This window comes from Vulpes lagopus, chromosome 2, assembly GCF_018345385.1.
Source record: "Vulpes lagopus strain Blue_001 chromosome 2, ASM1834538v1, whole genome shotgun sequence".
Taxonomy (NCBI): domain Eukaryota; kingdom Metazoa; phylum Chordata; class Mammalia; order Carnivora; family Canidae; genus Vulpes; species Vulpes lagopus.
The window spans coordinates 86,233,881-86,261,536 of record NC_054825.1 but is presented as its reverse complement, the minus strand read 5'-3'; the positions used below and the strand labels follow the sequence as shown (position 1 = coordinate 86,261,536).

Here is a 27,656-nt window from a genome sequence, read left to right as displayed (position 1 = left end):
CCCTACATCCTTTGAGAGTGTTCTCAACTCACTTATTATATACACCTCGTACATCTCCAAAACAGGAGTAAGCTTTATTTCTCTCTTTCTCTTTCACAAGGCTAAATATATCATTATTGAAGATTCCAGTTTTATTTTGAAGACAATACAAAAAACATTTTTATTATTTCATACAGCTATGTCCATTGCTTTGGCTCATATATAAAACTCTTTCAGTAATCAAAATCATTTCTCAATCCATTTACATAGGTATGAAAACCATACTACCACATCTTGATGAAGGTGTGGCAGGAGAAAACCTAAAATAGTATGTAACACTCTGCATATGGAATCTTTTCTATGTATGGAATTATTTGCTTTACCACGTTTCTGCCTTTTGGGGACACATTTATATTTATAGAAATAGATTTTGCACTAACTGTAAGATGAAAGAAGACCTTAAAAATATATCATTAGAGTAGATTCCCTGGGGATAGCCAAACCAATATAGGGACTTCAAAAATTCATTTCTAATTTCTTTAGCAAAAAAGGTGGTATATTATTGGAACTTAGGATAATTGTATAATACCGTAAAATGCTCAAAGGACTCAGGGAAGGCAATGGTAGGAGTTAAAATGGATTTAATACTGCGGTGGAACCAGAGGCTCATCCAATGATCTTCCACATCAGTTCAGTGATGTTATAACAGCTCTAAATGGCTTAAATCTGAAGTCCCTAATATTCATTTCTTTGCCTTTTGTTCTCAAGGTATTAATATTAGAACCAACCAAAATCTATCAGCCTTCATATTTGTCTATCAACAATGAAGTTGAGGAAAAGACCATATCTATTTGGCACGTGCTTCCTGATGACAAGGTAAATCATTAAGACAAGAGCATTCATAGTGAAGGACTTTACTCCCTTCTAGCATTTACATATTCCAGCAAATATCTTCATTAGTTATGAAGAAAGAGTTAACTGTGTATATCTGTCATGGCATAAATATATCCCGTGATAATGAAATTTATTAAATTTGGTTTATGAATTTTACTCATTTAGTAAAGTATGTCTGAAATTATTCAGATTTTTATTGTAGATGGCAAAACCATCCAAAGTTTGCTTAAAATTAAAAGATTTCTCTGTTTTGAAATTCATGCTATACATTAAATTATGTGTCGGAGAACTGAGACTTAAAATATATGACTTAAAAGATGCATATCTTCATTCTAGGAAGCCTATCAGAATAAGGCCACTCTAGTCTTACATGAGCAAGATCATAATTATCATTTTATGACACTGTTGGGTTATCTAAGCAGCTGCTCAATTTCAGATTAGCCACTGGCTCTGGGTGCCATCACAGTATCAGTGGGGCTGTGCTGCCCTGGTTTTCAAGGGGTCTTAAATGCTCTTATTTCCCCTTCTAGCAGTCATTTGGATAACCCTTTCCACTTCTGTACCTTATCAGTTTTAATGCAAGTACAAATCCTACTATTTTTTTAAACAGAAAAATTTCAAGACCTAATTTCAATCCATAGGGTAAACCACAGAAATGAGAGAAGTTTTGTGGCAAAGTAGTTTTGTGAGAGTTGTGGTAATTTTTTTCCAAAATACTTTTATAATTTCCCTTAACAATTACCCATGAACTCAGGAAATATTTATGGAGCACTTACTCTGTGACAGGTGCTCCCAAGCACTGTGTTAGGTACTAGGGAAACAGATGAATGCAAAATAATAAAAATTCCTACTGTCAACTCAGGCAATAAATAAATAAAATATAGAAGTATGTTAAAGGGGAAAATATGGCAGAACGAGGGAATTGGGAAGTACATTTGGAGGCATGGGGTTGCAATTTTTAAAAATATCAGTGTCAGTTTTTTAAAATGTCTTTGAGTTATTGTCAATCCTGGGTTCAAATCCGATCTCTGCCCTTGGCACCATGACTCATTGCAGTGTCCTCATCTGTAAACACTGAAATAAATATTTGGTCTTCATCCATTTCTGGCACAGATTTCCTAAAGCCCTTAGAATTTCCTAAGTGCTCAAAGCCATAAAAGTGGTTTTTTTTGTTATCTTAATAAGGTGACCTGTGGACCTAACCTAAGGATGAGGCCTGGTTGCCAAGAAAACCATCTGTGGGATTAGAGGATTAGAACTTTCAGTCCCACCCCTTGGAAGGGAGAGGTCGAATCAATCTCTAGTGGCCAATGGGTTTCATCAATCATACTTCTGTCATGAAGCCCTCATAAAAATCCAAAAAGAATGAGGCTCAAAGAGCTTCCAGGTAGGTGAGTAAGTGGAGATTTGGAGAGAATGGCAGCCTTAGAGAGAGAGGTCATGGAAGCTCTTAGCCCTTTCTCCATACCTTACCCTATGCATCTCATTCATCTGGCTGTGTACTGAGTCATATCATTTTGTAACAAACCAGTAATCTAGTAAGTAAAATGTTTTTCCATGTTTTATGTGCCACTCTAGCAAATTAGTCTAACACAAGGAGGGGGTCCTTAGAACCCTGATCTGTAGCCTGCATGACAGCATAACTCCAGGTGGAATTGTCTAGAGACAAAATCAAGAATAACTAATGTAACTATATACATGTTGTTAACATTGTTTTAAATTATACAATATTTTATTTACATTATTTTATTTTTTTTTAATTTTTATTTATTTATGATAGTCACAGAGAGAGAGAGAGAGAGAGAGGCAGAGACACAGGCAGAGGGAGGAGAAGCAGGCTCCATGCACCGGGAGCCCGACGTGGGATTCGATCCCGGGTCTCCAGGATCGCGCCCTGGGCCAAAGGCAGGCGCCAAACCGCTGCGCCACCCAGGGATCCCTATTTACATTATTTTAAAGTATATGCATATATGTTCTCACAAGCAGAAGTAATCATCCAGGGCAGCCTGGGTGGCTCAGTGGTTAAGTGCCACCTTCAGCCTGGAGTCCTGAGATGGAGTCCCACATCAGGCTCCCTGCATGGAGCCTGCTTCTCCCTCTGCCTGTATCTCTGCCTCTCTCTCTCTCTCTCTCTCTGTGTCTCTCATGAATAAATAAAATCTTTTTTTTTTTTTTTAAAGTAATCATCCAGTTGAAACTACAAAATCTAAGAGGTTAGGAAACATGAACATTATCTGGGAGAGGAAATTTTCAAAAGCTTGATTGGAAAGAGCAAGGTTATCCAAGGACACTTGGAAACAGAATGGGGCTAAAGGAATTAGCAATTAGCAGGGCCAGGAAAATGAGTGGACAGCCAGAAGACAGAAAAAGAACAAAAAGTAAGACAGAGATTTTTTGGAAAATAAATGCTATTTCCAGCTAGTTGTCTGGAAGTTCTTTGTTGAATAAAATTAGCCTTATATTGACTCCCTTATGTTTTGTGACAGTTGTAGAGATAATTTTTATTTTATGCTGAGAAATAAATATATGAAGATAGGAAAGAGTGCATTAAGAGTTACAGATTTAGGCTGTGAGTTGTCCAGTTTCCACTTTTACCATCTTTTGATCAAAAAGAATTACATTTGCATTGTCCCCACTGTGCTAAAAATTCTCCTTGTTCAAAAATTTAAGCTTTCTTAAATCAATTTCCATTTTGAATGTTACATCAGTTTCTTAACAAACCCTAATTCTGTCTACAGCATGTTCATTACCACTGTCTTCCTTTCTACTGTTTGAAATAGAAGTGATACCCTTGGAATGAGGACAAGCAATTAAAATAAGATAACCTGGCTAATATTATGCTAGTTTAAAGCAACTATAATAACTATAAAGTAACAGATAAATAGCAGGGGTATAGGTCTGATGTTAAACAAGAAATGGATTCTTGTTGTCATAGAATGTTTTTTTTTTAAGATTTTCTTTTTGATTAAAAAAAAAGATTTTCTTTTTGAGAGAAAGAACACGTGTGTGCGAGTGGGAATTGGGGGTTCGGGGAAGGGGCAGAGGGAGAGGAAGAGAGAGAATCCCAAGCAGACTCCCAGCTGAGCCCTGAGCCCTCAGGACCCAATCTAAGAACCCTGATCTGGAGACCATGACTTGAGCCAAAATCAAGAGTCACAGGCTCAACTGACTGAGCCACCCAGGCGCCCCTGTCATAGAATGTTTTACATTTTTTTCTAAGAATAGAAGAGTGTTGCTTTGCATTTATCACATTTATTTCTTTACTCCCTCCTTCTCTCAGGATTTTCATTCTAAAATGTGGAATGAACAGTTATATGAGCTAGTATACACTTTATATTGCAACTATCAAAACTTTAAGATCATTATACCAATTCCTAAGAGTCCAGGGGCTCTTAGAGAGTTACTTTACCTTAAGGCCAAAATAAATTGAAATCCTAATCTCTTAACAGTTCTCCCTTTTTTCAATGGATGGTTGCTGCTTCAAGTCAGGTTAGCACTTGAAGAAAATCTGCATGTGCACAGGAAAGAAAATTTTAGATTGAGGAAGAGAAACATTATTTCTAAGATATTTTAAGTGGTTGTTACTTAGAATCCCTTCCTTTTTTGGAGTCTGAGCACTCCTGGCCTATCTGGTGGTCTCTCAGGGAAAAGTAGCAGGCAGCAGGGTCCCAGTGGAATATGAAGGTCTGATCTCCTGCCAGCTCCAGCCATGGCCACTCCGAGAAGATCCAGGAAATTTGTGAGGGGAATATGTTTGCCTCAGATTCTAGATTTTTGACGATGTGATAGTCTCATCCATCAATGATGCTTTTAGCTATAAAACTCCCAGCTAAAAATGGCTTAATTGATAAAGAAATGTTATCTTACATAACAGGAACTTCTGACGGGGGCAGGGGGTTCATCCTGGGGGTAATTCAGTGGTTGAACAGTGTCCGAATTCTGAGTTGGCTTCTCTTTATGCTCTTGGTTTTTCTCTCATTGTCTTAAATAGTAGCTCCAAGCATCAGTTCACACACACAGAATCCAAAGGAAAAGGGTTGGGCCCTCTCCTTGGTAGCATAAATTGCATCATGTGTTCATGCCTAAAGCAATCACTAGGAAGGAGAATGGACGAAGTAATTCGCCAATTTGGACCAATATCCCCCATCCCAAACCATTGCTACCTGAACTCGAACAAAGTTCAGTTTTTGTTAGCAAAGAAGAAAAGTGTGTCTGTCCATTGTCTGGGGAACTGCAGGTCTCCCAATGTATAACTCCTGCCACCGTAGCTCAGTATTAACTCCTAGTCCCTACTGTTGTCCTAGCTGGGGCATGGGATCCGTGAGACTAACCAGTTCCTACAACATCCTGCTTGTGCTGAGTAAATTAGCTTAAGTGTCGGTTTGGGGCTTGTTGAGACTAATTATTCCAGCTCTGCCTCTGGCAATCCCTTTACCCAGATTCCCAGACAGGCCCCAGGAACCTCTTATTCCACCAGTTGGCTTTGTAGCTCGCCAGCGCCTCCACGTGGTGAGTCCCAGTAGCAAGGGAGTTAGGGAGATGGGCCTTATTCCAGATGACTCCATCTTGGGTCCCGGGCTTCACAGCTCTAAAATAAAACATTCACTGGCAGCACTTGCAACCTTTCAGGAACCTAACATTCTGGAAATGCTGTTCTCCTTTCCTACGAAACCAACCCAATCAATGTGGGAAATCTCTCCTTGGCTATTCCCAGAACAGGCTGTGATATAAGATAGATTTTACCAGCGCTGTCTTAGGGGTGTTTTGCCAGTTGCCCTGTTCAGTTGCAAGTTTGCCTAAGTGCCCTATTAGCTCTGCATTCTACCCCCACCTCCTGATCCTGGATGCTGCCTTCATGAACAGCTCAGTTGCAGGCTCTGAGGATAAGGCTACACTGCAAGTAGTATGCAGGTGATGGCCACAGCTCCTGGGTCAATTATATTTAGAAGGTCACCTGAGGCCAACAGGATTTAGAAACAACTTTCCAAATTACCAGCTGAAGCTGCAGGGTGCTATTTTAATTTCACTCCCTCTGTACTCTGATTAAGAGAGACACATTCCAGGAGCACCTTTCCATGGTCCCTTCCTTTCCTGGGCTGCGTGCACAGCCTTTGTTGCGTTAATCCAGGTCATGTGCCCATGACCTGACTGGTGTTGCATTGAAACTAGCTTTTTAGTACGTCTCCTTTGGGTTTGGGAAGATCTATTTTTATTTTAAGTTACATGGTCCTAACAAAGAACTAGGTGCTGTGGATATAAATTGTGGCTTTTTGATTTGCTTCAGCCAAAAGGAGAGTTCTGGTTCACCTCAGAGCCACAGGCTTCCTTACCCATTTCATAAGCCCAGCCAAGACCTCAAGTTCCTGGCAGTATTTTCAGTGGGTGGGTAAGAGCTTGTTTTCCTGGTTGTTTCACATTTACAGAGTTGAATTGGCAATCTGAATTGACTATTGTACAGCACTTGCTAAACTTGGACATGTGTATTAACTACTTTACTTCTATTAAAATATTTATGTTGTCAGTTCTGTATTGTGTCCAGACATATTTTTATCGGGAATGTGATCCATCTTGTAATTTATTTAAAAACATGAATTTAATACTAATTTAAACTTAGCTTTAGTAATAAACTCAAAAAATAAATGTCCACATTTTTTTTTCATCTTGGCCCTGCAATCACCCAGATTTATCATATGACAATCAAATTTTTTATGTTCAAACATTATTAGTATATTAAATTTTGTATAAATTAGGTCACAAGACATTGTAGCTATGATGGACACTGTATGTGTGTGTACATACAGACATACTTGCTGTATTATTTTCTGAAGAAATAAAACTACCATTTTAGTTAGAAAATTTAACTAAAGATAATTCAGAAATAATCATCTGTAAAGACTTTATTCAAATTAATGTTTTTCTTGCTCAGAAAAGAAATATTGCTCAGCTATAATAATTGAATTACCTTGATCACTGGGTTTTTTATTTAAAAAATTAAGGAACAACAGTCACTAGGTTAATTTGGTAAAGATCAAGTTTAGGATTTTAATGAGACTAATTCTCCTACATTCTCTTGGAAGCTGCTTTATTGAAGTACAGAAATTATTAAATAGTATAAACATCACCCTTGTGGCTGGGAAATGAATTACAATTTCCATCCAGATAATTGGTTCATGAAGAATTATGCACTAGGAAAAATTACTGTGTGTATTATTTTAAAATAATAAAACAAAATTATGTTATTTTCATTTGGATGACTCAGTGTTTATTATTCTTGTTCTTCCCCTGTGTTCTAGAAAGGTATACATGAGTGGAATTTTAGTGCTTCTTCTGTCAGGGGAGTGAGGTAAGTTTCCTTGGTACTTTTTTTTTTTTTCTCAGAAGTCAAGAGAACTTTTAATCAGGATTTAAAAATGCAGAGAAGTTAAGAATCCTTCTATTGATGAAAAAGCACAATCTTCTTTTCTGTCTCCACCATAAAAAGATTTGCAACAAAACTCTCCCTATTAGTTGAACTGACTCTGTGCTTGTCACCTGCTTAAAATATGGAGAATATGGGGTAAATGTGGACTCTGGACCAGAATTGGGGTGTAGATAAAAAATGAGCTACTTGGGTCTTCTCTAGCTTATTAAGCTGTTGGTTTAAGGGATGATTTTCTAGTCTTTTGATATGCCAGGAACTAATCTCTTGTTAGGTAGAACCAAAAAAAAAAAAAAAAATCTTTCAGATTGTGTCCTACAGTTAATATTAATATGGCCAATAATGAGACTATAGGGAACTCATTTTTTACAAACTTTTCTTCCTGAGGTTGCTGTTAATGATGTGTTCTTGAGATTATAGTGGCTCCCTTCAGTTTGGTTTATTTCTGACATTACCATCATAATGCCAGTGGCTCAGGAAATGCCATTTCCTAGGTTTTAGAAATGGGATTTTTTTTTTTCAAGAACCAAAAGCCACAGGTTAAACATTTAAATACTTGTTCTGTAGAAGCTCAGGCTAAACCAACTCTTGGAAATTTCAAACCAAATTACTTGTGTTTACTACTATTTGTCTCCATATAATAGAAATGAGAAAAAAACAGATTTCTGCAGGCCAGTTATGCAATACCCTGTTGCTTTTGGTATAATAATAATTGGTTTTGTTGGAGCATGAACTGGTAGAGCTGTCTGAGTCACTGATAATTGGAGTTTGCCTGGTAAAACCACCTGTTACCTCACGAATGCACAGAAACAAGCAAGATAATGGACTGACCCATTAGCTATCTTTCCAACCCATGCCTTCTCAAATAAAGTTTTACTCTTTTAATATTTAATTTTTGAAACCAGTCATTAGCAAGGCACTCATTATTTATTGCTGCATTTTTAAACAATTTAGGAAAGTATGGTACTATAAATTTCACTTTATTATATCTATTTTTCCAATGAATTCTTTTTAAATTAAGTATGGCATCACTACATAAACCTTTGTTGTGACCTACAGCATATACATAGAATGTTTCTGTGTGGCTTACTGCTAGTTTGTATGTTGAGAAACTTAAGCTCTAGTGTGTGACTTCAAAAAGAGTTAAGTTTTCTTGGCTTCCTCCTCTATAAAGAGATAACTACAGAAAAGAAAATTTCAATTAAGTCGGCAGTTTGTCGTGCATCACCTCAGAACTTGCTCAGCTCAGTCAATGGGCATTTATTGAGCACCACCAGTGTGTCAAATGTTGAGTCCTATTCTGCTAGAATACAACAATGACTATGACATAAACTCCAACTCTTAAAGAGCTCACAACCCATCAGCGGAACGTTTAATAACTAATGGCAATACAGTCATTATTGAGATGACAGGTATATATGTTCAAGGAACAGAGGTGCAAGAGAAAGTCTTTCTGTTTAAGGTAGAAGGAGGGAAGGAAAAGGGTAAGATCTAAGCTGGGCTCTGATGGTTGAATAGAATTTCTTTAAAAAGTCAAAAATGATGTGCATTCCAAATTGAAGGAATAGCAGATGCAAAGGCATAAAATGGGGATTAGCAGACTACAGCCCACAGGCCAAATATGACCCACTGCCTGTTTTTGTAAATAAAGTTCTATTGAAACTCAGTCATGTTCATTCATTTGTGCATTGTCTAAGGCTGCTCCAACAGCCAAACCAAACTGAGTAGTTTGGCCTGCAAACCTTGAAATATTTACCCTCTGGCCCATTACAGAAAATATTTGCTAACCTTTGGCATAAAACAGCATGGCCCAACTGGTAGACTCAGAATTATTTCAATTGCTATGAAATCACTTGTTGAGTCAGAATCAAGTGCTGTTCCACATTTCTTCATGCCTCTAAAATCTCTACAACCAATGAAGTGCTTTTACTGCCTCCACACATTGCCTTCCTGACTTTGGAAATATTTCCTTGTTCTACAGATGCCATAGAACCAAAATCACAGAGCTCAGTCAGCTAGCTGATACTTAATGCTTTTCCTCCCATCAATCACGCAGTGTGGTGCTGTAGCAGACAGGATGGATGGCTTTCCCATGCTAAGCTGGAGGCATCCATAGTTTAGCTGTGCTAACAACACTCCAAAGTGACCCTATCTGCAGGCATGAGTAGGAGGACAATTCTTAGACTATTAAGTAATTTTAATATAGTGGTATGGGGAACATTACTTTTTCAAGTGCTATTTGTATCTTTTTGTTATAAACGTTGATATCATATTGGGGATTGGATATAAGAAGTATTTATTTTGCATTGCACATTCATAGAAGTATTATTATTTCCCTGAATAATCCTCTTGTTTGTTTCAGTATTTCTAAATTTGAAGAACGATGCTGTTTTCTTTATGTGCTTCATAATTCTGATGATTTCCAAATCTACTTCTGTACAGAACTTCATTGTAAAAAGTATGTATTCGTCTGTTCTTACCTGATCACTATTTTTAATTAATGAGTGAACATGTAGCTCCTGTAAGGAATTTGTGGCTCTGTGGTTATATAAGTATTTCATTTGGGCTAATAGTTTATAATTATGAGGTCTGTTTAACAATCAGAGTATGGAGGGGCTCTCTTTAATAATTATCAAGCTTTTTCTTAGTCATAATATATTTTTCCACAGACAAAACATTAATGAAGACTTACCAGTTAATGGACAACTGTAATGTCTCATTTTTTAAGTGCTCACTTACTACAATATATGATTACCAAAATTTTTCATTCTTGAATTCTTCGAATAATCTATTTTCTGCAATGGTAGCTTTTAACTCTGGTTCATATTAGAATCAACTGGTGCATTTTAATAAGTGCCTGGTCTCTCCCCTTGATAATTATGTTGGATTTTCTGGTGGGGATACAGCTCAAGTTAAGAGCCAGTGATCTGATCTACACCAATAATAGATAATCCAAAAATCTGTGGATTGCACTGTATATGTGGGTTAACCTCCTTGGATATATTTCTCTTGGGCTAATAATTAAGTACTTCATGTTCCCATAGGACACAGTAACTGACTGTGAGGACCTAGGCAAGTGAGTAACAATTTAGAAACCAAAGTGCAGGTAAAAGCCAGCTTGGACTTAAAATTTTCCTGAGGGTTGTTCCTATTCAAACAATCAATATTTGACCCCATTATTAAATGACTGACATATTGTTTACAGTATACAGTCAGTTGTTTTTATCTTAGTCCCAAGAAAAAGCTTGTAAAACCATAATTCTATAGTTGGCCATAGAACTATATGGCTATAGTTTTATCTTTATTATTGTAAAGTAGATGGCAAAAAAAAAACTGGAAATAAGAAATAATTTCCTAGCACACATAATGGTCTAATTTCTACTTAAGTTCTCAAGGCTACTGATGTGTTTCTATGATAATTAAAGCCAAAATTTATGGAGTTCTTACCCCAGATCTAACATCTATTTTAATCTCCATATAAAAACTCTTAGGTAGGTTATCATCTTCATTGAAAAGAGTAAAAAAAAAAAAAATAGAGTCAATGAGCTTAAAATCATATATAAGCCGAAAAGTGAACATTTGAGGTTTGGACCAACTACATTGACTCTAGAATCCAGGCTCCAAAAAATTACACTGTGTTCCCATCCTACTGTATAATATTCTGTTTAGAGATGTTTGTGTTGAAAATTTTTCTGTAAAAAGCTGATGGAAGTCTTTAACCCAGATCTAAAAGTCTGTCTTTAAAGCCAGAAATTTTTTTTAGGTTTTTCACTTTCTTCTTCCTCTTGGTTGAATTTGCTTTTGTCCCTAACTCATCAGGATATTTAATCTTCATCAGAGTATATGTTACTTTGTTCAGACTTGGAATTTCTTTTTCTTGTCATTGACCTCCAAGAAATGTGTACAGAGGAAGGAAGAGTGGGGAAGTAGGCACCACATACAAACTCCATAGATAGTTTCCAAATTCCCAAATGGACTTTGTCTATTTTGTTTCTTATCACTGTACCAAAGGCCAGAATAGTTTTTGATCCTAATAGATACTTGATGTGTATTTGTTAGATGGAGGGATGGAGGGGTAGATGGGTGGGTGGATGGATGGATGGATGGATGGATGGATCGATCGATCGATTAAAAAGAGGTACAGAGATAGAAAAAAAGGTTCTTAGTTATGGTAGGTAGATTTTTCTTACCCATTTAACCTGCTCTTCCGTTGGGCTGGCAGTGCAGAGCATGACCTGCATGTGAGATCATCAGCCCTATTCATGGTGCCTCCCATGCCTTAAATCTGTGAACTGTTCGCCTTCCCTCTGAATGGACTAGACACAGCTAGTGTTATAGGGAGCGAATCTGTTAAATTGATGAAACTGTTTTTCTTGGCTCTGAAATGGTCTATGGGAAAAAGCAAACAAAAAACTTCATAAGAAGAGTTCCTAAAGAAAATGTCACCAAAAAAGAGGAAAAGAGGTGGCTTTCACACACATATAAGCCAGCTGTTCCTAATTCATATCAGTGTTTCGCAGATTGTGTTTATGGGACACCATATTTACGATAGTAAAAGCAAAATATTTAATAACTGAGATCAAATGTTGTAGTGACCAGCACTATACCCAGTAGTCACCTCAGAATTTTTGTTAATTCCCATTTTAAATAATAATATGATGATCAGCAAAAACAATAACAGCTAATATTTAATGAGTGCACTCTGTTAATACTTTACAAGTATTATGTCAAGTCATCTTTCTAACAACCTTTAAGTTAGATACTTCTGTAGTCCCTATTTTGTAATTAAGAGTTGAGGATCAGAGAGGTGGAGGAGCTTGCCCGCAATCACACAAATACTAACAGTCTTGGTCTGATATCCAAGTCCACAGTCTTAACGTTTCTGTGTCTTTGTCTAGCCTCGTTTTTCTAATTCTATAATATATTACATTACCGTTATTTGAAGTGAGGCATTAGGTTGGACAATCCTTCCAGCCTGTGTTTTTCTTTTGGAAAAATCATATTTTTCATGCCAGTACTGATGGTTTGTTCATTGCCTGACTTTAGAAAGTCTCTTAGCTCCCATCTGTTGCTCTGAAGTCATGTTGGAACATACTTGCTCATATGTACTATCAGTTGTATTATGAGTGACCACATACCAACTCCCGTTGTAGGTTTTTTGAAATGGTGAACACCATCACTGAAGAGAAGGGGAGAAGCACAGAGGAAGGTGATTGTGAAACTGACTCCCTGGAGGTAATGACTCTGGTTGCATGTTAAAGTTCTCTGGGGCTTGAAGTATTTAAAGTCTTACTTGGGGGATGCATGCGGGGGTGGGGGCATGTAAGTGATGATGAAGAATGAGGAACCACAGTCTGTGAGATTGCCCTTAATGCTGCATGCAACTTCTGGATTCCTTATTTAAAAAGAGCTGGAAAGGGTGCATAGATGGCTCAGTCAATTGAGCATCCAACTCTTGATTTTGGCTCAGATCATGATCTCAGGGTCATGGAATAGAGTCTTGGCCTGTGACCAGCTCCCCACTCAATGGGGAGTCTGCTTGTCTCTCCCTCTCCTGCCCTTCCCCCTACTCACACATACAGGTGCACACACTCTCAAATAAATAAATAAATAAATAAATCTTTTTAGAAAAAGAGCTAAAAAGCAAACATTGGAGAGCATTCTTATTTGGAAATACTGAGTTTCTGTATTTTGCTTACCGGATAGTAAGTGTACTTGATCTGTGAGGATGTTGATTACCTTCAATGCATGGGCCACAGTGCCCTTGCATTTTTTATTCTTCTCTGAAATTTGTGCAATTCAAACAAGCAAAATACAATGAAAATTCTGAAAGGCACAACTGAACATGGCCCTCTTTCATATTCTATACAGAGGACCTGGAACAATAAAAGATTAATGGACTAAAGAGAGGAGATAATAACAATCACCAGAAATACTGTTCCACTCAACCCCACTCTTCCGATTCTGCCTCATGGACACAGGATGCAGCAGACACCTATTCTTAGATTGTGTCCATTTTCTCTCTCATGGCTCCTCTGTGATAAAGAGCCTTCCATCGCTGTAATGCCCAGTGCTGGCGTGTCCCAAGAATGCTGACCCTAGCACTTGAGCATCTCCAGAAAGTTGACACTCCTCCAGACATGACAGGAGGCCACCTTCTTCTCCAAGCTCTTCCCAGTGTTGTTGGACTTGGGACAAAATTCAGAAATCCAAGCAATACTGAAAATTTCATTTCTAATGTTAAAGTAAAATTAAGGAAGCTAGAGCATCAACCTGACTGGTATACTTATTAGATCACTTTGATAATGTTATCCCACATACTAGAATGTTTATTAAAATGTTGAAGTGGCTGGGCAGCCTGGGTGGCTCAGCGGTTTAGCACTGCCTTCGGCCCAGGGTGTGATCCTGGAGACCCGGGATCGAGTCCCATGTCGGGCTCCCTGCATGGACCCTGCTTTTCCCTCTGCCTGTGTCTTTGCCTCTCTGTTTCTGTGTCTCTCATGAATAAATAAATAAAATCTTAAAAAAAAAGTTGAAGAGATAGGGTAGCAGAAGGAAATTTTAAATATAATAACCAAGTGTTAACTCTATCCAGAGTTAGTTCTATAATTATCTAGCAGTTGGTATAGCTTTGATGTTCCTAGGTAAGCCTAAGGCTCTTTCATTAAAGTTATAAAAAGATGATGGGACCTAATTTGGAAAAAAAATGTTTTCCCATGCATTAGCTACTCTATAGGAGTAATAGAAAATACTTATTTGTGTATATTTTACTTTACAATTTTGTATTGTCTTATTCAAGTGGTTGTGTTAGGAATTAGGTCTCTTGATTTCTACATCAGTGTTCCTTGGCTATACATCATTATCTGTTTTTATTTGGTTTAAATTTAGTCACTTGATGCACAGCAACGACCAAGGTAAAAGGTAGCAAAGACAATGAAAATTAAACAGTTCTATTAGTAAACATAAAATGGTGAAGCAAGTGGACTGGAAGATCCGGAAAGTTCTTCTGCAATGTCATAAAATGCTGGCTTTTTTTTTTTTTTAACCAATGATAGATATCCTTTATTTTATACCCTTCCTTGAGAAACTAAATCCATCTTATGAAAAATACACATAGCACAGCCAGGTTGTGATCACCATATGAGACAACATGGTTTTCTTAACTGTTTAAGTCAACAATTTAGACTCTGCTTTAGGAACCACTTTAACCCTATGCATAGCATAACACAGGTCTAATTGCCTTAGAATTTGTGATGAGTTTTCCCAACTGATTTTTCTAAGACTCAGTCTCCTATTATTTATATATATGTATATAAAGTGTTAGATATTTTTTAAACTGTTGTTAAGAAGATACAGAATCAAGATCCTTTGACCTGGATACAGTAATTAAAAAAAAAAAAAAAAGAGCCCCTGTGTGGGGGGCTTTTCCTGGTCAGATAATCTTTCTGCAAGCACTGAGAACAATCGCCAACCAAATAAAGAGGGGAATTCCTAGGATTAGCCTGAAGGTTTTAGTTGCTGTGCTGACCTCACAAAAACCAGTGAGTACAGTATTGCTGATTCATCAAAGTGCTCCTAACTCGCCCTTCTCAAGGAAGTGCAGGGATACTATTCTTTTAATGTTAGAAAAACATTCTTACACCCTGTCCTTTGCATTCTATCAGAATAATTTAAAATCTGTGACAGAGTGACTTCTACAGTATTCCCAATGGACTGTATAGCATGTATAGTGAATTCAAGCATACTTCTTTTTTTTTCATTTGTTTTTATTGAAGTTCGATATGCCAACATATAGCATAACACCCAGTGCTCATGGATCCAAGCATATTTCTTTTAAATGTTTTGACTAGTTTGTCTTTAAACCCCAAGTAGTGACATTGCTGACATTTGTGTGTTGTGTAGGGTGTGTTTTGGGGCCTGTCTGTGGGCACAATGGTAATAGAGATTGTGATGATGTTATAGGCTGTGAACATGGTGACATCCATCTTTACTCTCCCTCTCACTGAACATCACTTTGCAGCCAGAGCACCTTTACAATATGAGGTCCCTAAATAGACTGAACTAATATTTTCACATGACTTATGATCACTTCATGATTACATATCTTAGATATTTTCGACATTCTTGATTTAAATTATTTTATCAATATCCTAAATATTTGATTAAAGTGAATTCTTTAATATCATTACCACAGACTAACCTCAAACTTGAGCCCATGAATGATTCAAAATAATTCCTTTATTTCCCATTCCTTACAGTGTAACAGGAAGATTTACTTAGAGACCATCTTTACACAGCGATGAAGATTTATATGCAAAATAGTGACTTTCCAATCAGCTCAGCTGGTGATAGAATTAAAGTTGTTTCAATGCGTGTATCAATTATAACTGAAACCTTTAGGAGCTAAGTCCCAACAAAATGAAAATGTTGGTAAAGTCAGATGTTCCTTAACTTTAGTGTGTTATCAATGTTGGCCAACGTTAACTATATATAAGGTGGTTCTATAAACTACAAATTTGAAGTTAATCCCTAGATTTCTGGATGTTTGACAGACTTGAAGCTCTTATTAAGGTCTGCTTTTCTTTTTGAGTAACAAGGTTTCTTTGAAGCAGTAGGGATTCAGTCTCCTTCTGGACATAGTCAGCCTCTTCTCCAACTGATCAAACCCAACTCTACAGAAATTGCTGTGCTCGGGTCAGGAGCCTTGGATTCTAGTTCTAACTTTGCTAACAGCCAGTTTTATAACTTTGGACAAAATTCATACTCTTGGCTGGGTGAAAATGACTTTATTCCTCAAGTGAGAATGGGCCAGGAATACCTCAAATATGCTCTCCTAGCTCAGATTTGTATAATTTTTCAAGTTTTGGGGGATCCCTTGGTGGCTCAGCGGTTTAGCGCCTGCCTTCGGCCCAGGGCATGATCCTGAAGTCCTGGGATCAAGTCCCATGTCGGGTGCCCTGCATGGAGCCTGCTTCTCCCTCTGCCTGTGTCTCTGCCCCCCCCCCTTCTATGTGTTTCTCATGAATAAATAAAACCTTAAAAATTTTTTTTCAAGATTTGTACAAAGTGTGCAGGTTATTTCAAATACAGATCAGTACCACTTTCAGAGGACTTTTCTGCTTTTGAACAGAAAGTGAAACTGCTTTTTTTGATTTAAGGCCATGTTTAGGATACTCAAGGATACCTTTTGACATGGAAGGGTCATGAAGCCATATCTTTAAATAATTTACTAGATTAGTAAATTTATATTGAAATCATTGAACAATTGATTGCCATTAGCCATAAGAGTTGTGATACACATCAACTACGGTCCCTATTTTGTTCTCTCAGTCTTCCATATTTTCACTAACAGCTTGGGCACCTACCCAGCAGCCACCTGGGATAAAACCTTACTCTGTCTCTTTTCCTTCTCACACTGCAACGTCCCTCCAGCCAAGGCACCTAATCCTGTCATTCCCCATCTCAGGGCCTCACCACCTCTCCTGTGGCTTCATCTCTCTCCTGCCATCAACAGGCATCTCTGTCATCATCAGACAGATCTCTCATATGATTTAATCCTGCAACTCCTCTCATTAAAAACCTTTGATGTGGGACGCCTGGGTGGCTCAGTGGTTGAGCATCTGCCTTTGGCTCAGGTCGTGATCCCGGGGTCCTGGGATCAAACCCCACAATGGGCTCCCCACAGAGAGCCTGCTTCTCCCTCTGCCTGTGTCTCTGCCTCTCTCTGTGTGTCTCTCATGAGTAAATAAATTAAATCTTTAAAAAAAACCCACACCTTTGATGCTACTCTGTAGAAGAAGGTTTCCACCGATGGAATGTTCTCAACCCTCTGACTGTAACATAGCCTTGCCTTTCTGCCTGATGAGCTGGGATTCCCAGTCTTTTCTATTTTCCAGAAGACCAACCTTTCCAGCCCCTGGGCTTGATCTGCAGATGCCCAACTCCACATGCTTTCTCTTCTCTGTCCTACCTGGTGACTACATCCTCATTTTTTGAGATGCAAGTCAAGTGTCATTTCTCAACAGCACCTCTCCCTTTTCTCTGTTCTCCTAGCATTTTGAACCCATTCCTCTGCCCTAGCTTTTCTCATTGCATTGTAATTTGGTGGCCTGCACCAGACAACATCCCAGAGCAGGACTGTGGCTCATAGTCTCATCTCATAGTCTCACATGGTATGGACATCCAAGCAGAAGTAGTTCGATCATATCAGAAGGCTTAAAAGGGTTTGAAGGTTGCATGTGATAAAACCAGGATTATTTAAAAATCTCTGAAACCAGGAGAGAAGGTTATGGATTGGAAGGGACAGAGTAGGTGCTGTGACACTGGCTTGGATGTTCTTCAATTAATATTAAGTCAGTGATAGAATGAACCATGTAATCAAGCCACGTGTCATCACCAAGGCATTATTGACTCATTCTCTTTTAGTCTCTCTTTTTTTAGTTCCTTGGAGAGAAAAAGCCAGGTACAGATTACAGATTACTGAAGTTCTTTTAGTCCTCCATACAAAATATGTTGTGTCTTCCGCCTCACTCCTCTCCCAAACACATACATATATTCCACATTCCCTTACCTCCTTCTCTCTTTCTCTTTCCCTCCTCCTTTCCCCCTGTTTTCATTTCTATCCCTCTTTTTCTTATATTCATTTGGATTTCACTTTTTATCAAAATGGGTATATGACTGACTCAAACCTGAGGCAGTTATAGCATCTGACCCTGTGAGCCAGTTTATACCCGCTTTCCAGGGTACACAAAGAGAAAGTTGACCCCTTGTGGGGTGAAGTGGAGACAAGCAAGATGAAAGGAACATTTTCTTTACTTTTTTTTTTTTTGATAGTCACACACACACAGAGGTGGGGGGCAGAGACACAGGCAGAGGGAGAAGCAGGCTCCATGCACCAGGAGCCTGACGTGGGACTCGATCCCGGGTCTCCAGGATCACACCCTGGGCCAAAGGCAGGCGCTAAACCGCCGCGCCACCCAGGGATCCCGAACATTTTCTTTAGACTTAAACATTCTGCAGAATGATGAAATACAAAAAAAAAAAAAAAAAAAGAATGATGAAGTACCTTACCATTTCCTTTCCTGATGATTTGCTTCGCAAACGTCAATGGGACCATCAGAACACTGGCTTGTTTTTCTTCCTATTTCTTTTTTTTTTTTTTTTTTACATATCTGAAGCTCAACACCCGCATTTACTGCACTGAGAAAATATATCACTTACAGCGTTGTATGAGAGGAGTACCCATTTGTTACTCGTTCATTCTGTTGAGAGGGGGAAAAATACTTTTTCCTCTTATCAATTTAGGTTGTGTGATTGGGGGCCTGCAAATTAACTGACAGAAGACAGATTAACAGATTATATGTAATTAATAATTACAGATTATTTATGTAAATGTGAGCACACAAAGTAGTTTCTGATCAGCTAGGTGAAGTTTGTTTATCCTACTAAAAAAGGTCCTTAGTAGGACTTAAAGGAAAAGAATGTGGTGGGAAATTAAGGAGAAAAAAGTGGAAGGCACAGAACCTTTCAGCAAAGTTTTGTTTATGTAATTTCTCATCCCTCTCAGAGAGGGGATTTTGGCAGCTGTATTTTCAGGAGGCTTTGCTTAAGCCAGCAAAAGAGGTTTGGATAAGGTTTTTAATGCAGCTGCTGTTGATTCAGATATTTTCACCTTAAAGTCATCTTTATACCACACCGACAGGTATAAATTCAGTTCACTCAGTGAATATTTATTCACACCCACTACATGGTTCCTACTACATGGTTGTCATTATTTTAGATGCTAGGGACACAACAGAGAAAAAAAATGAGAAAAATCCCTGCCCTCACTGAGCTTATTTTAGTGAGAGTAAGCAACATAAATAAGTAAAATACATAGCATGTTTGATAATGACCAGTGTTAAGGAGAAAAATTAAGCAGGGAAGGGTTCAGAAAGTTACAGTGTAACAGAGCATGCAAGTTTAGAATAATAAGCAAGGGAAGGCTCATTGAGAAGGTGATAATGTGAGTAAAGGCCTGAGGGAGAAGAGATCAAGCTACATATTTGAACCTACAGCATTTTTAGCATTTTATTAATGTTATTAATAGTTATTAATGTTTTTGACATTAATTAATTAATTAACTAACTAACTAATTAATCCTGGCTGGTAGATTTGACATTTACATACAGAAGCCAATACAGACTGAAAATTAACAAAGCTACCATGTGGGTTTTGAGGTGACCACTCATCTAATGTAATTAAGCACCAGAGGGAAGTACATGGCCTTTCGAAGGTGGTTTTTTTACGGTAGGTCCCTTGACAGTGCGGGAACTAAGTGAATCACCACTTGGTTGGTTGGCCTTGTCAATATTGTCCTCCTACGCTGGTTCCTTTTCCAGTCCCAGACTTAGATTACTCTGGGCAAGCAACAATAGAGGGATGATTCTAGAAGTATTCCCAACATTGCTTCAAAATGCGGTTGTTTCCCTTAGCAACAACCTAATTCACTAACCTATTGCCATAGAAATAGAATGCAGAATATATAAGCAGTATAATCTTACCTTTTATTTTTTAAAACACTCTTTCCTCCATCCCTAATGTTTTCCATATTTCTAATTTAACACACCTTATCGTATGTTGGCCTGTAGCCCAGCTCTGTTCTACTTTTTTTGGCTATCCCATAGATAATTCTCTGTCTTTATAGACCAGGCCAGTCTCTTCAAACCTGCCTTTCCAATTTATATCTCTATATGGTAGGAATAGAAGGAAAAAAATTTAAAAACTAAGCAGCAACTACTCTGTGGAATGGTTTTCAATCACTTTGGTCTTAGTAAAAGTCCTTTTTATTTTTACTGTGACCACTTTGTTCAACAGGAATCAACTACCATACCCAATAAATAATCTTTTAAAAAAGAATAGTCTTGGGCAGCCCCAATGGCCCAGCGGTTTGGCACCATCTTCAGCCCGGGGTATGATCCTGGAGACCTGGGATAGAGTCCCACGTCAGGCTCCCTACACTCCTCTGCCTGTGTCTCTGCATCTCTCTTGCTCTGTGTCTGTCATGAATAAATAAATAAAATCTTTAAAAAAGAATAGTCTTTTTTAGATTCCAGAGGGGGAAAAAAAAAGATTCCAGAGGGAATCTAAAACTGGAGCAGCCTTATGAAGGTTTATATATTATTCCCCACACTATATATATATCCCTGTGGCAAAACTCCTTTCAACCAAAAATAAACTAATGCTGACTTTCAGTGTTTTGTTTTGGCACCTGGTTTATTTTTTTTTTAAAAATGGTTCTCATCAAATTTTCTATATCCTGATTAATCAGTTAAGCAAATAATTACTGAGCATCTGCAAACTAGATACTGCCAAGACTAGGGGTAGAGCAATTAAAGATAAATCCTAGCTCTCACAAAGCTCAGAGTTCAGACTAGGATGCAGGCTGAGCAAGAGAAGAGGGCAGAAAGCCTTGGAAGCACATCAGACCAGAAAGTAACCCAGCTCTTGGGGGTCAGGTGGATTTTCAGGAAAGCTAGGGCTTGGTTTACCTAGGTAGGAAACACAGCATATGAAACAGCATGAAGGATCTTGGAAATCTCACTGAGAGATGTGGGAGGAGATTGATGAAAGAGAAGGTTGGACACAGAAGCAATAAAAGAAGCTTCAGGGCATTTATGCCATGCTAAGGAGTTTGGCTTTGATTCTGAAAGTAAAGAGAAACCTTTTAATAAAGCAGAGACAGTGGTACAAATATGGACAACTCACTTTGGAAGTTTGGACTTTGGAAAATTCACTGCTGTCCTAAGAGTGGATAAGGGAACAGGGCACAAGAGAGGAGGGAACAGGAAAGCCAATTAAGAATCTGTAGAATTAGTACAGAAAAAAAAAAGCATGTAAGACCTGATTCGAGGCAAGAGCAGATACACCTGATAGCCTTTGGCAATCAATTTGTTATGGGGAGTTAGAGAAAGGAAAGAATGGAGTCGAAGATGGCCACCAGATGTCTACCAGATATCTGTTTGAATAAGAGAATGAATGTTCAGTGAATATTGATGACAATATTCCTTTTTGGAAAATATTCCTTTTTGGAAACAGAAGTAAGAATATTCCTACAACATTGGTAGTGGTAGGAACATAAATCAGGAATCATGAGCTGGGTATAAACCACAGCTCTAGTTTGTTTGACTGCAAAATATAGTTCTGATCATTTGCAAATTGAAGCTAATCATAGACCTTCCCTACTATGACACAGGCTTATTGTGACTGTCAAATGAGATAGGTTATGGACAGTTGATTTTTTTTCTTTTAAATTATAAAACATTATAATAATGTAAGGTGGTGGTAGTAGCAGGTTAAGTGTGTAGGTTTCTAGCAAAGATGAGCTCCTTTGGTGACAGTCCCTGCCCTGCCTCCTGCTGTCCTGGGTCCTGGCTAGTAGATTTCCAGCATGTGTGGCACAGCATGATGGAAGTCTGGGCCATCGGATTTGGCTCTGGAGTCTTAGGCTCTTTCTGGTAGAATTTTGTTTAACCATTTTTACTATCTCTTTGCTGGAGCCCAATTTTATCTTCCAGTCTGAGGAATTTGCTAAATGATACCTGCTTCTTATTTTTTCACCCTGAAAATGTGCCTGATGTTCTGCTCTGAACTAGGACAGTCTTCAGCCTTGCATTAGACATCTAGAACAGGAGTGTTCTTTTGTGTACACTGGGTACGGTGTTGCCAACGTGAAAGTAAGATGCGTCCCTTCTAGAGCTTGGCGTCTGTCCTTAGCCAGGGAAGGGTCCATGCATGATAGGGAGGTCAGTCTCACCCAGTCCTGGCTTGGTATCGGGCATAGTTTTCCCCAGGGGAGTACAACTAATTGCCTTCTATCAATGTTTGGAAATCCATTGGAAACAAACTGAAGCTGGTAATGACAAAACCATATTTTCCTCATCCTCCTTGGCAATGGTCCCTCAAGTCAAGTGTGTGTGTACCCTGGAGAGTTTGCAGAGTGATCTGATTACTACCTTTCTAGGTAGTTTGTCCTTTTTATGCCTGTTTCCTTTTTGATCTTCTGTTTGCTTTTCATTTTGTAATTTCCCTATACCATGTCTGCCTGTGAGTTTAGTTTTATTTTCCTACTTAGGGCTCAGTTCTCAGATAGTTAATGTTCAGTTCTGTCTCAGATCTGCTTGGCCTTTCTTAGAATGTCTTGTCCTTTTCTCCTGCTCTTTGATTTCTTATTTTATAGCTTTATGTTAAGTGTACTTATTTTAAAGTTTTTATTCTTCTATTTTATGAAGTTTGAGATTGATATTTGTCAAATCTGCTAACTCACTGGTGGTGAATTGTTTCCTTATATGTTTTAAAATTATGTGTTGTGAGCTCAATTTCAATGACGTATTATGAGTAAGAATCCTGCATAGCCCAGATTAAGGGAGTCTCCCTTTAAAATGTTTTTGCTTTGTTTCTGCTAGCACCCCAAGGATGTCCCAGACTCAAGACCAATTATGGGTATCATGATAAAAGTAAATTTGAACTAAACCAGCATGAGAGTAGTACTGAAATTATTGAAAGTATTCAGAGTATTCAGAAAGTATTATTTTTGTCCACCCAGAGCTCAGTTTAAGACAGATGAGCTCTATTTTTGTTTTGCAGTACAATGGGCTTTCTTCTAATCTACCTTTTCATCAAGTTACAGTCCTTCAAGGGCCCAGCTCTTCACCTACTATAGACACAAGGCCCCATTTCCTATCCCTTCATGGGCATTAAGACCAAAGTACCAGATAAGGGGTTAACAAACCATAGCCCAAAAACCAAATACAGCCTTCTACTACTGTTAGTAAATGAAGTTTTATTTGAACAAAACCATGCCCATATGTTTATTTATTGACTAAGCTATTCTTGTGCTATAATGGCAGAGTTGAGTAGTTGCCACAGAGATCATATTGGCCTACAAATCTGAAATTATTCAATATCTGGAGCTTTAGAGAAAGCACTTGACAACTTCTGCCCAAGATTAACAAGTTTGAAGGCCCAGTCCTCATCCCCACCCCTTGGGGACTTCAGTTATGAATACCCCTCAAATGGTCCTCTTCTTCTTTATTTCTAGCTCCTGGCAGTTTTCTTTACTTTTTTGTAAGCCCTGCTAGGCATTTAAAAGTGTGTCTATTTTGGGATTCCTGGGTGGCTCAGTCGAGTTTCCGACTCTTGATTTCAGCTCAGGTCATGATATTAGCGTCGTGAGATCGAGCTCTGCATCAGGCTCCTCACTCAGAGTGGAGCCTGCTTAAGATTCTCTCTCCCTCTCCCTGTGCCCCTCCCCTGCCATTCATGTTCTCTCTCTCTCTCTTTCTCAGTCCCTCTTTTAAAAAAAGGTATATGTATGTTTTTTAAAGATTTTATTTATTTATTCATGAGACAGAGAGAGAGAGAGGAGAGACATAGGCAGAGGGAGAAGCAGGCTCCCTGTAGGGAGCCCGATGCAGGATTTGATCTTGAGACCTGGGATCACGACCTGAGCCAAAGGCAGACTCTCAGCCACTGAGCCATCCAGGCATTCCTCTAACATCACAAAAAATGGGTGTTTTTAGCAAGAAGCTTTCCAAATACCAAGTCCACTATATTGCCAGTACCAGAACCCACTTTCTGTTTTCTTGGATAATACAGATTGCTGTGTGCATAAGATGTATATATGAACCTAGTGGCAACGACAAATCAAAAACCTGCAATAGGTACCCAAATGATAAAGAGAAATGAATCCAAGCATATCATTAAAGAAAGCCATCAAACAGGGGAAGAGAGCAAAAGAAGAAAGGAACAGAGAACTACAAAAACAACCATAAAACAAATAATAAAATGGTAATAATTCCATACCTCAATAACTACTCTGAATGTATATGGACTAAACACTCCATGGGACTCCTGGGTGGCTCAGTGGTTGAGCGTGTCTGCCTTCAGCTCAGGGCATGATCCTGGATTTCTGAGATCAAGTCCCATATCGGGCTCCCTGCATGGAGTCTGCTTCTCCCTCTACCTATGTCTCTTCCTCTCCATTTCTGTGTCTCATGAATAAATAAATAAATCTTAAAAATAAATAAATAAATAAATAAATAAATAAATAAATAAATAACTACTCCAATCAAAAGACATAGGGTGACAAGGTAAAAAAAAAAAAAAAAAAACAAGACCCATCTATGTGCTACCTACCAGAGATTCACTTCAGACCTAAAGACACCTGAAGGTTGAAAATGAGAGGACAGAAGAACATTTACCTTGCAAATTGAAGCAAAAAAGAAAGCTGGGATAGCAATATTTATCTCGAGCAAAATAGACGAAAACAAAGATGACTGAGACAAAAGAGGACACTACATAATGATAAAGAGAACAATCCAACCAGAGGATATAAAGTTGCAAATAGTCATGTACCCAACACTGGAGCACCTAAATACATAAAGCAATTATTAACAGACATAAAGGAAGAAATTGAGAGTAATACAATAATAGTAGGGAAATTTAACACCCCACTTACATCAATGGATAGAGCATCTAGACAGAAAATCAACAAGGAAACAGTGGCTTTGCATGAGACATTGGACCAAATGGACCTAACACATACTTAGACCATTCCATCCAAAAAGAACAGAATACATTTATTGGAGTGCATATAGAATGTTCTCCAGAATAGATCACATTAGGCCACAAAACAAGCCTCAAAATAAAGATTAAAATCTTATCATGCATCTTTTCTGACCACAATGGTATGAAGCTAGAAATAAATTACATGAAAAAAATCTGGAAAGAACACAAATACATGGAGGCTAAATAATACACCACTGAACAATGAATGGGTCAGTCAAAGAGGAAATTTTTAAAATGCATGGAGACAAATAAAAATGAAAATACAATAGTCCAAAATCTTTGGGGATGCAGCAAAAATTATTCTGAGAAGGAAGATATAGTAATCCAGACCTACCTCAAGAAGCGAGAATATCTCAAATAAACAACCTAAACTTACTCTTCAAGGAATTAGGAAAAAAAAAAAAGAACAAATAAAGCCCAAAGCCAGTATAAAGAGGAAATAATAAATAGAGCAGAAATAAATGAAATAGAGACTTAAAAAAAAAAAAACCAATAGAATACATCATGAAACCAGGAGCTGGTTCTTTGAAAAGATCAACAAAATTGATAAGCCTTTAGCCAGACTCATTAAAAAAAAAAAAAACACGAGTCCAATAAATAAAATCAGAAATGAAGGAGAAATAACTGACACCACAGAAATACAAAGGATTGATTATAAGAGAATGTTATGAAAAATTATATGCCAACAAATTGGACAGCCTTAGAGAAATGAATAAGTTTCTAGAAACATAAAACCTTTCAAAACTGAATCAGGAAGAAATAGACATTTTAAACAGGCTAATTGCTAGCAATGACATTGAATTAGTAATCAAAAACTCTCAAAAAACTAAAGTCCAGGACCAGATATTTTCACAGGTGAATTCTGCCAAACATTTAAAGAGAAGGAGAAGGTAATACCTATTCTCAAACTATTCCCGAGAGAGAGAGAAAGAGAGAGAAGGAAAGAAAGCTTCCAATTCATTCTATGAGGCAAGCATTACCCTGATACCAAAACCAGATAAGACACACGCACACACACACGCACACACACACACAAATATCTGATGAACAAATTTGGTAGTTTTAGTCTGAGACCAAAAAATAGGCCTTTTTGGATGACTCCTCCACGTCTCAGAAAATCTCTACCAAATATTCTTTAAACCTTTTTATTTTCATTGGCTTTCCATATTGGATGCTTGATCAGGCTTGGGTTTTAGGGCTGTAGATTTTTCCTTTTACATCAAAGATAAAATGTTTCTCCTATTTTTCATTTTTTAATTTAAATATTAGTTAATATACAGAACAATATTAGTTTCAGGAGTAGAATTCAGTGGTTCATTACACATACAACACCCAGTGCTCATCACAAGTGCCCTCTTTAATGCCTATCACCCATCTAGCCTATCTCCCACCCACATCCTTCCATCAACCTTCAGTTTGTCTCTTATGGTTTGCTTCCCTCTTCTTTACTTACCTCCCCTTTCCCATATGTTCATCGTTTTCTTTCTTAAATTCCACATATGAGTGAGATCATACACACACACACACACACACACACCAATACCAATAAATACACACCACCACTTTATGTGTTCATCAGTCAATGGACATTTGGATTATGTCCATAGTTAGCTGCTGTTATTAATGCTGCTATAAACATCATGGTACATGTATACCTTCGAATCTATATTTTTGTATCCTTTGGGTAAATTGCTCGATTGTAGAGTAGCTTTATTTTTAACTGTTGAGGTACCTCCTTACTGTTCTCCAGAGTGGTCACACCAGTTTGCATTCCCACCAACAGGGCAAGAGGGTTCCCCTTTCTCCACATCCTCACCAGTACCTATTGTTTCTTGCGTTGTTAATTTTAGCCGTTCTGACAGATGAAAGGTGATATCTCATTGTAGTTTTTTTTAAAGGTTTTTATTTATTTATTCATGAGAGAGACAGAGACACAGGAAGAGGGAGAAGCAGGCTCCCACGGGGAACCTGATGCAAGACTCGATCCCACGACCCTGGGATCACGTCCCAAGCTGATGGCAGACGTTCACCCACTGAGCCACCCAGGCATCCCCTCATTGTAGTTTTGATTTGCATTTCCCTGATGATGAGTGAAGTCGAGCATCTTTTCATGTGTCTTTTAGCCATCTGGATGTCTTCTTTGGAAAAATGTCTATTCATGTCTTCTGCCCATTTCCTAAATGAATTATTTGTTTTTTGGGACATTGAGTTTGATAAGTTCTTTATAGATTTTGGGTACAAACCCTATATCAGATATTTGCAAATACCTTCTCCCATTCCATAAGCTGCCTTACAGTTTTATTGATTGTTTCCTTTGTGGTGCAGAAGTCTTTAATCTTGAGGAAGTCCCAATAGTTCATTTTTGTTTTTGTTTTCCTTGCCTCTGGTGACATGTCTAGTAAGAGGTTGCTCCCACTGAGGTCAAAGAGATTTCTGCCTATGTTCTCCTCTAGGATTTTGATGGTTTCCTATTTCACATCTAGGTCTTTCATTCATTTTGATTTTTTGTGTATGATGTAAGAAAATGGTCCAATTTCATTCTTCTGCTTGTGGCTGTCCAGTTTTCCCCATACCATTAGTTGAAGAGATTGTCTTTCTCCCATTGGATAGTCTTCCCTGCTCTGTTGAAGATTAGTTGACTATGTAGTTTATGGTCCATTCCTGGTTTCTCTAGTCTGTTCCATTGATCTGTGTGTCTGTTTCTGTGCCAGTACCATACTGTCTTGATGATTATAGCTTTGTTTAGATAGCTTAAAAT

At 38.0% G+C, this 27,656-nt stretch overlaps 1 protein-coding gene across 1 annotated transcript in view; it reads left to right on the top strand.

Annotated features, from left to right (window-relative positions):
* The window catches only part of MAP3K5 (mitogen-activated protein kinase kinase kinase 5), a 199,587-nt gene that overhangs the window by 122,586 nt on the left and 49,345 nt on the right, over positions 1–27,656 (top strand). The window contains exons 11-14 of the mRNA XM_041739454.1: positions 748–855; positions 7,167–7,216; positions 9,654–9,749; positions 12,445–12,526. Of these exons, the coding sequence (XP_041595388.1) occupies positions 748–855; positions 7,167–7,216; positions 9,654–9,749; positions 12,445–12,526 (336 nt within the window). The remainder of the gene's footprint in view (positions 1–747; positions 856–7,166; positions 7,217–9,653; positions 9,750–12,444; positions 12,527–27,656) is intronic.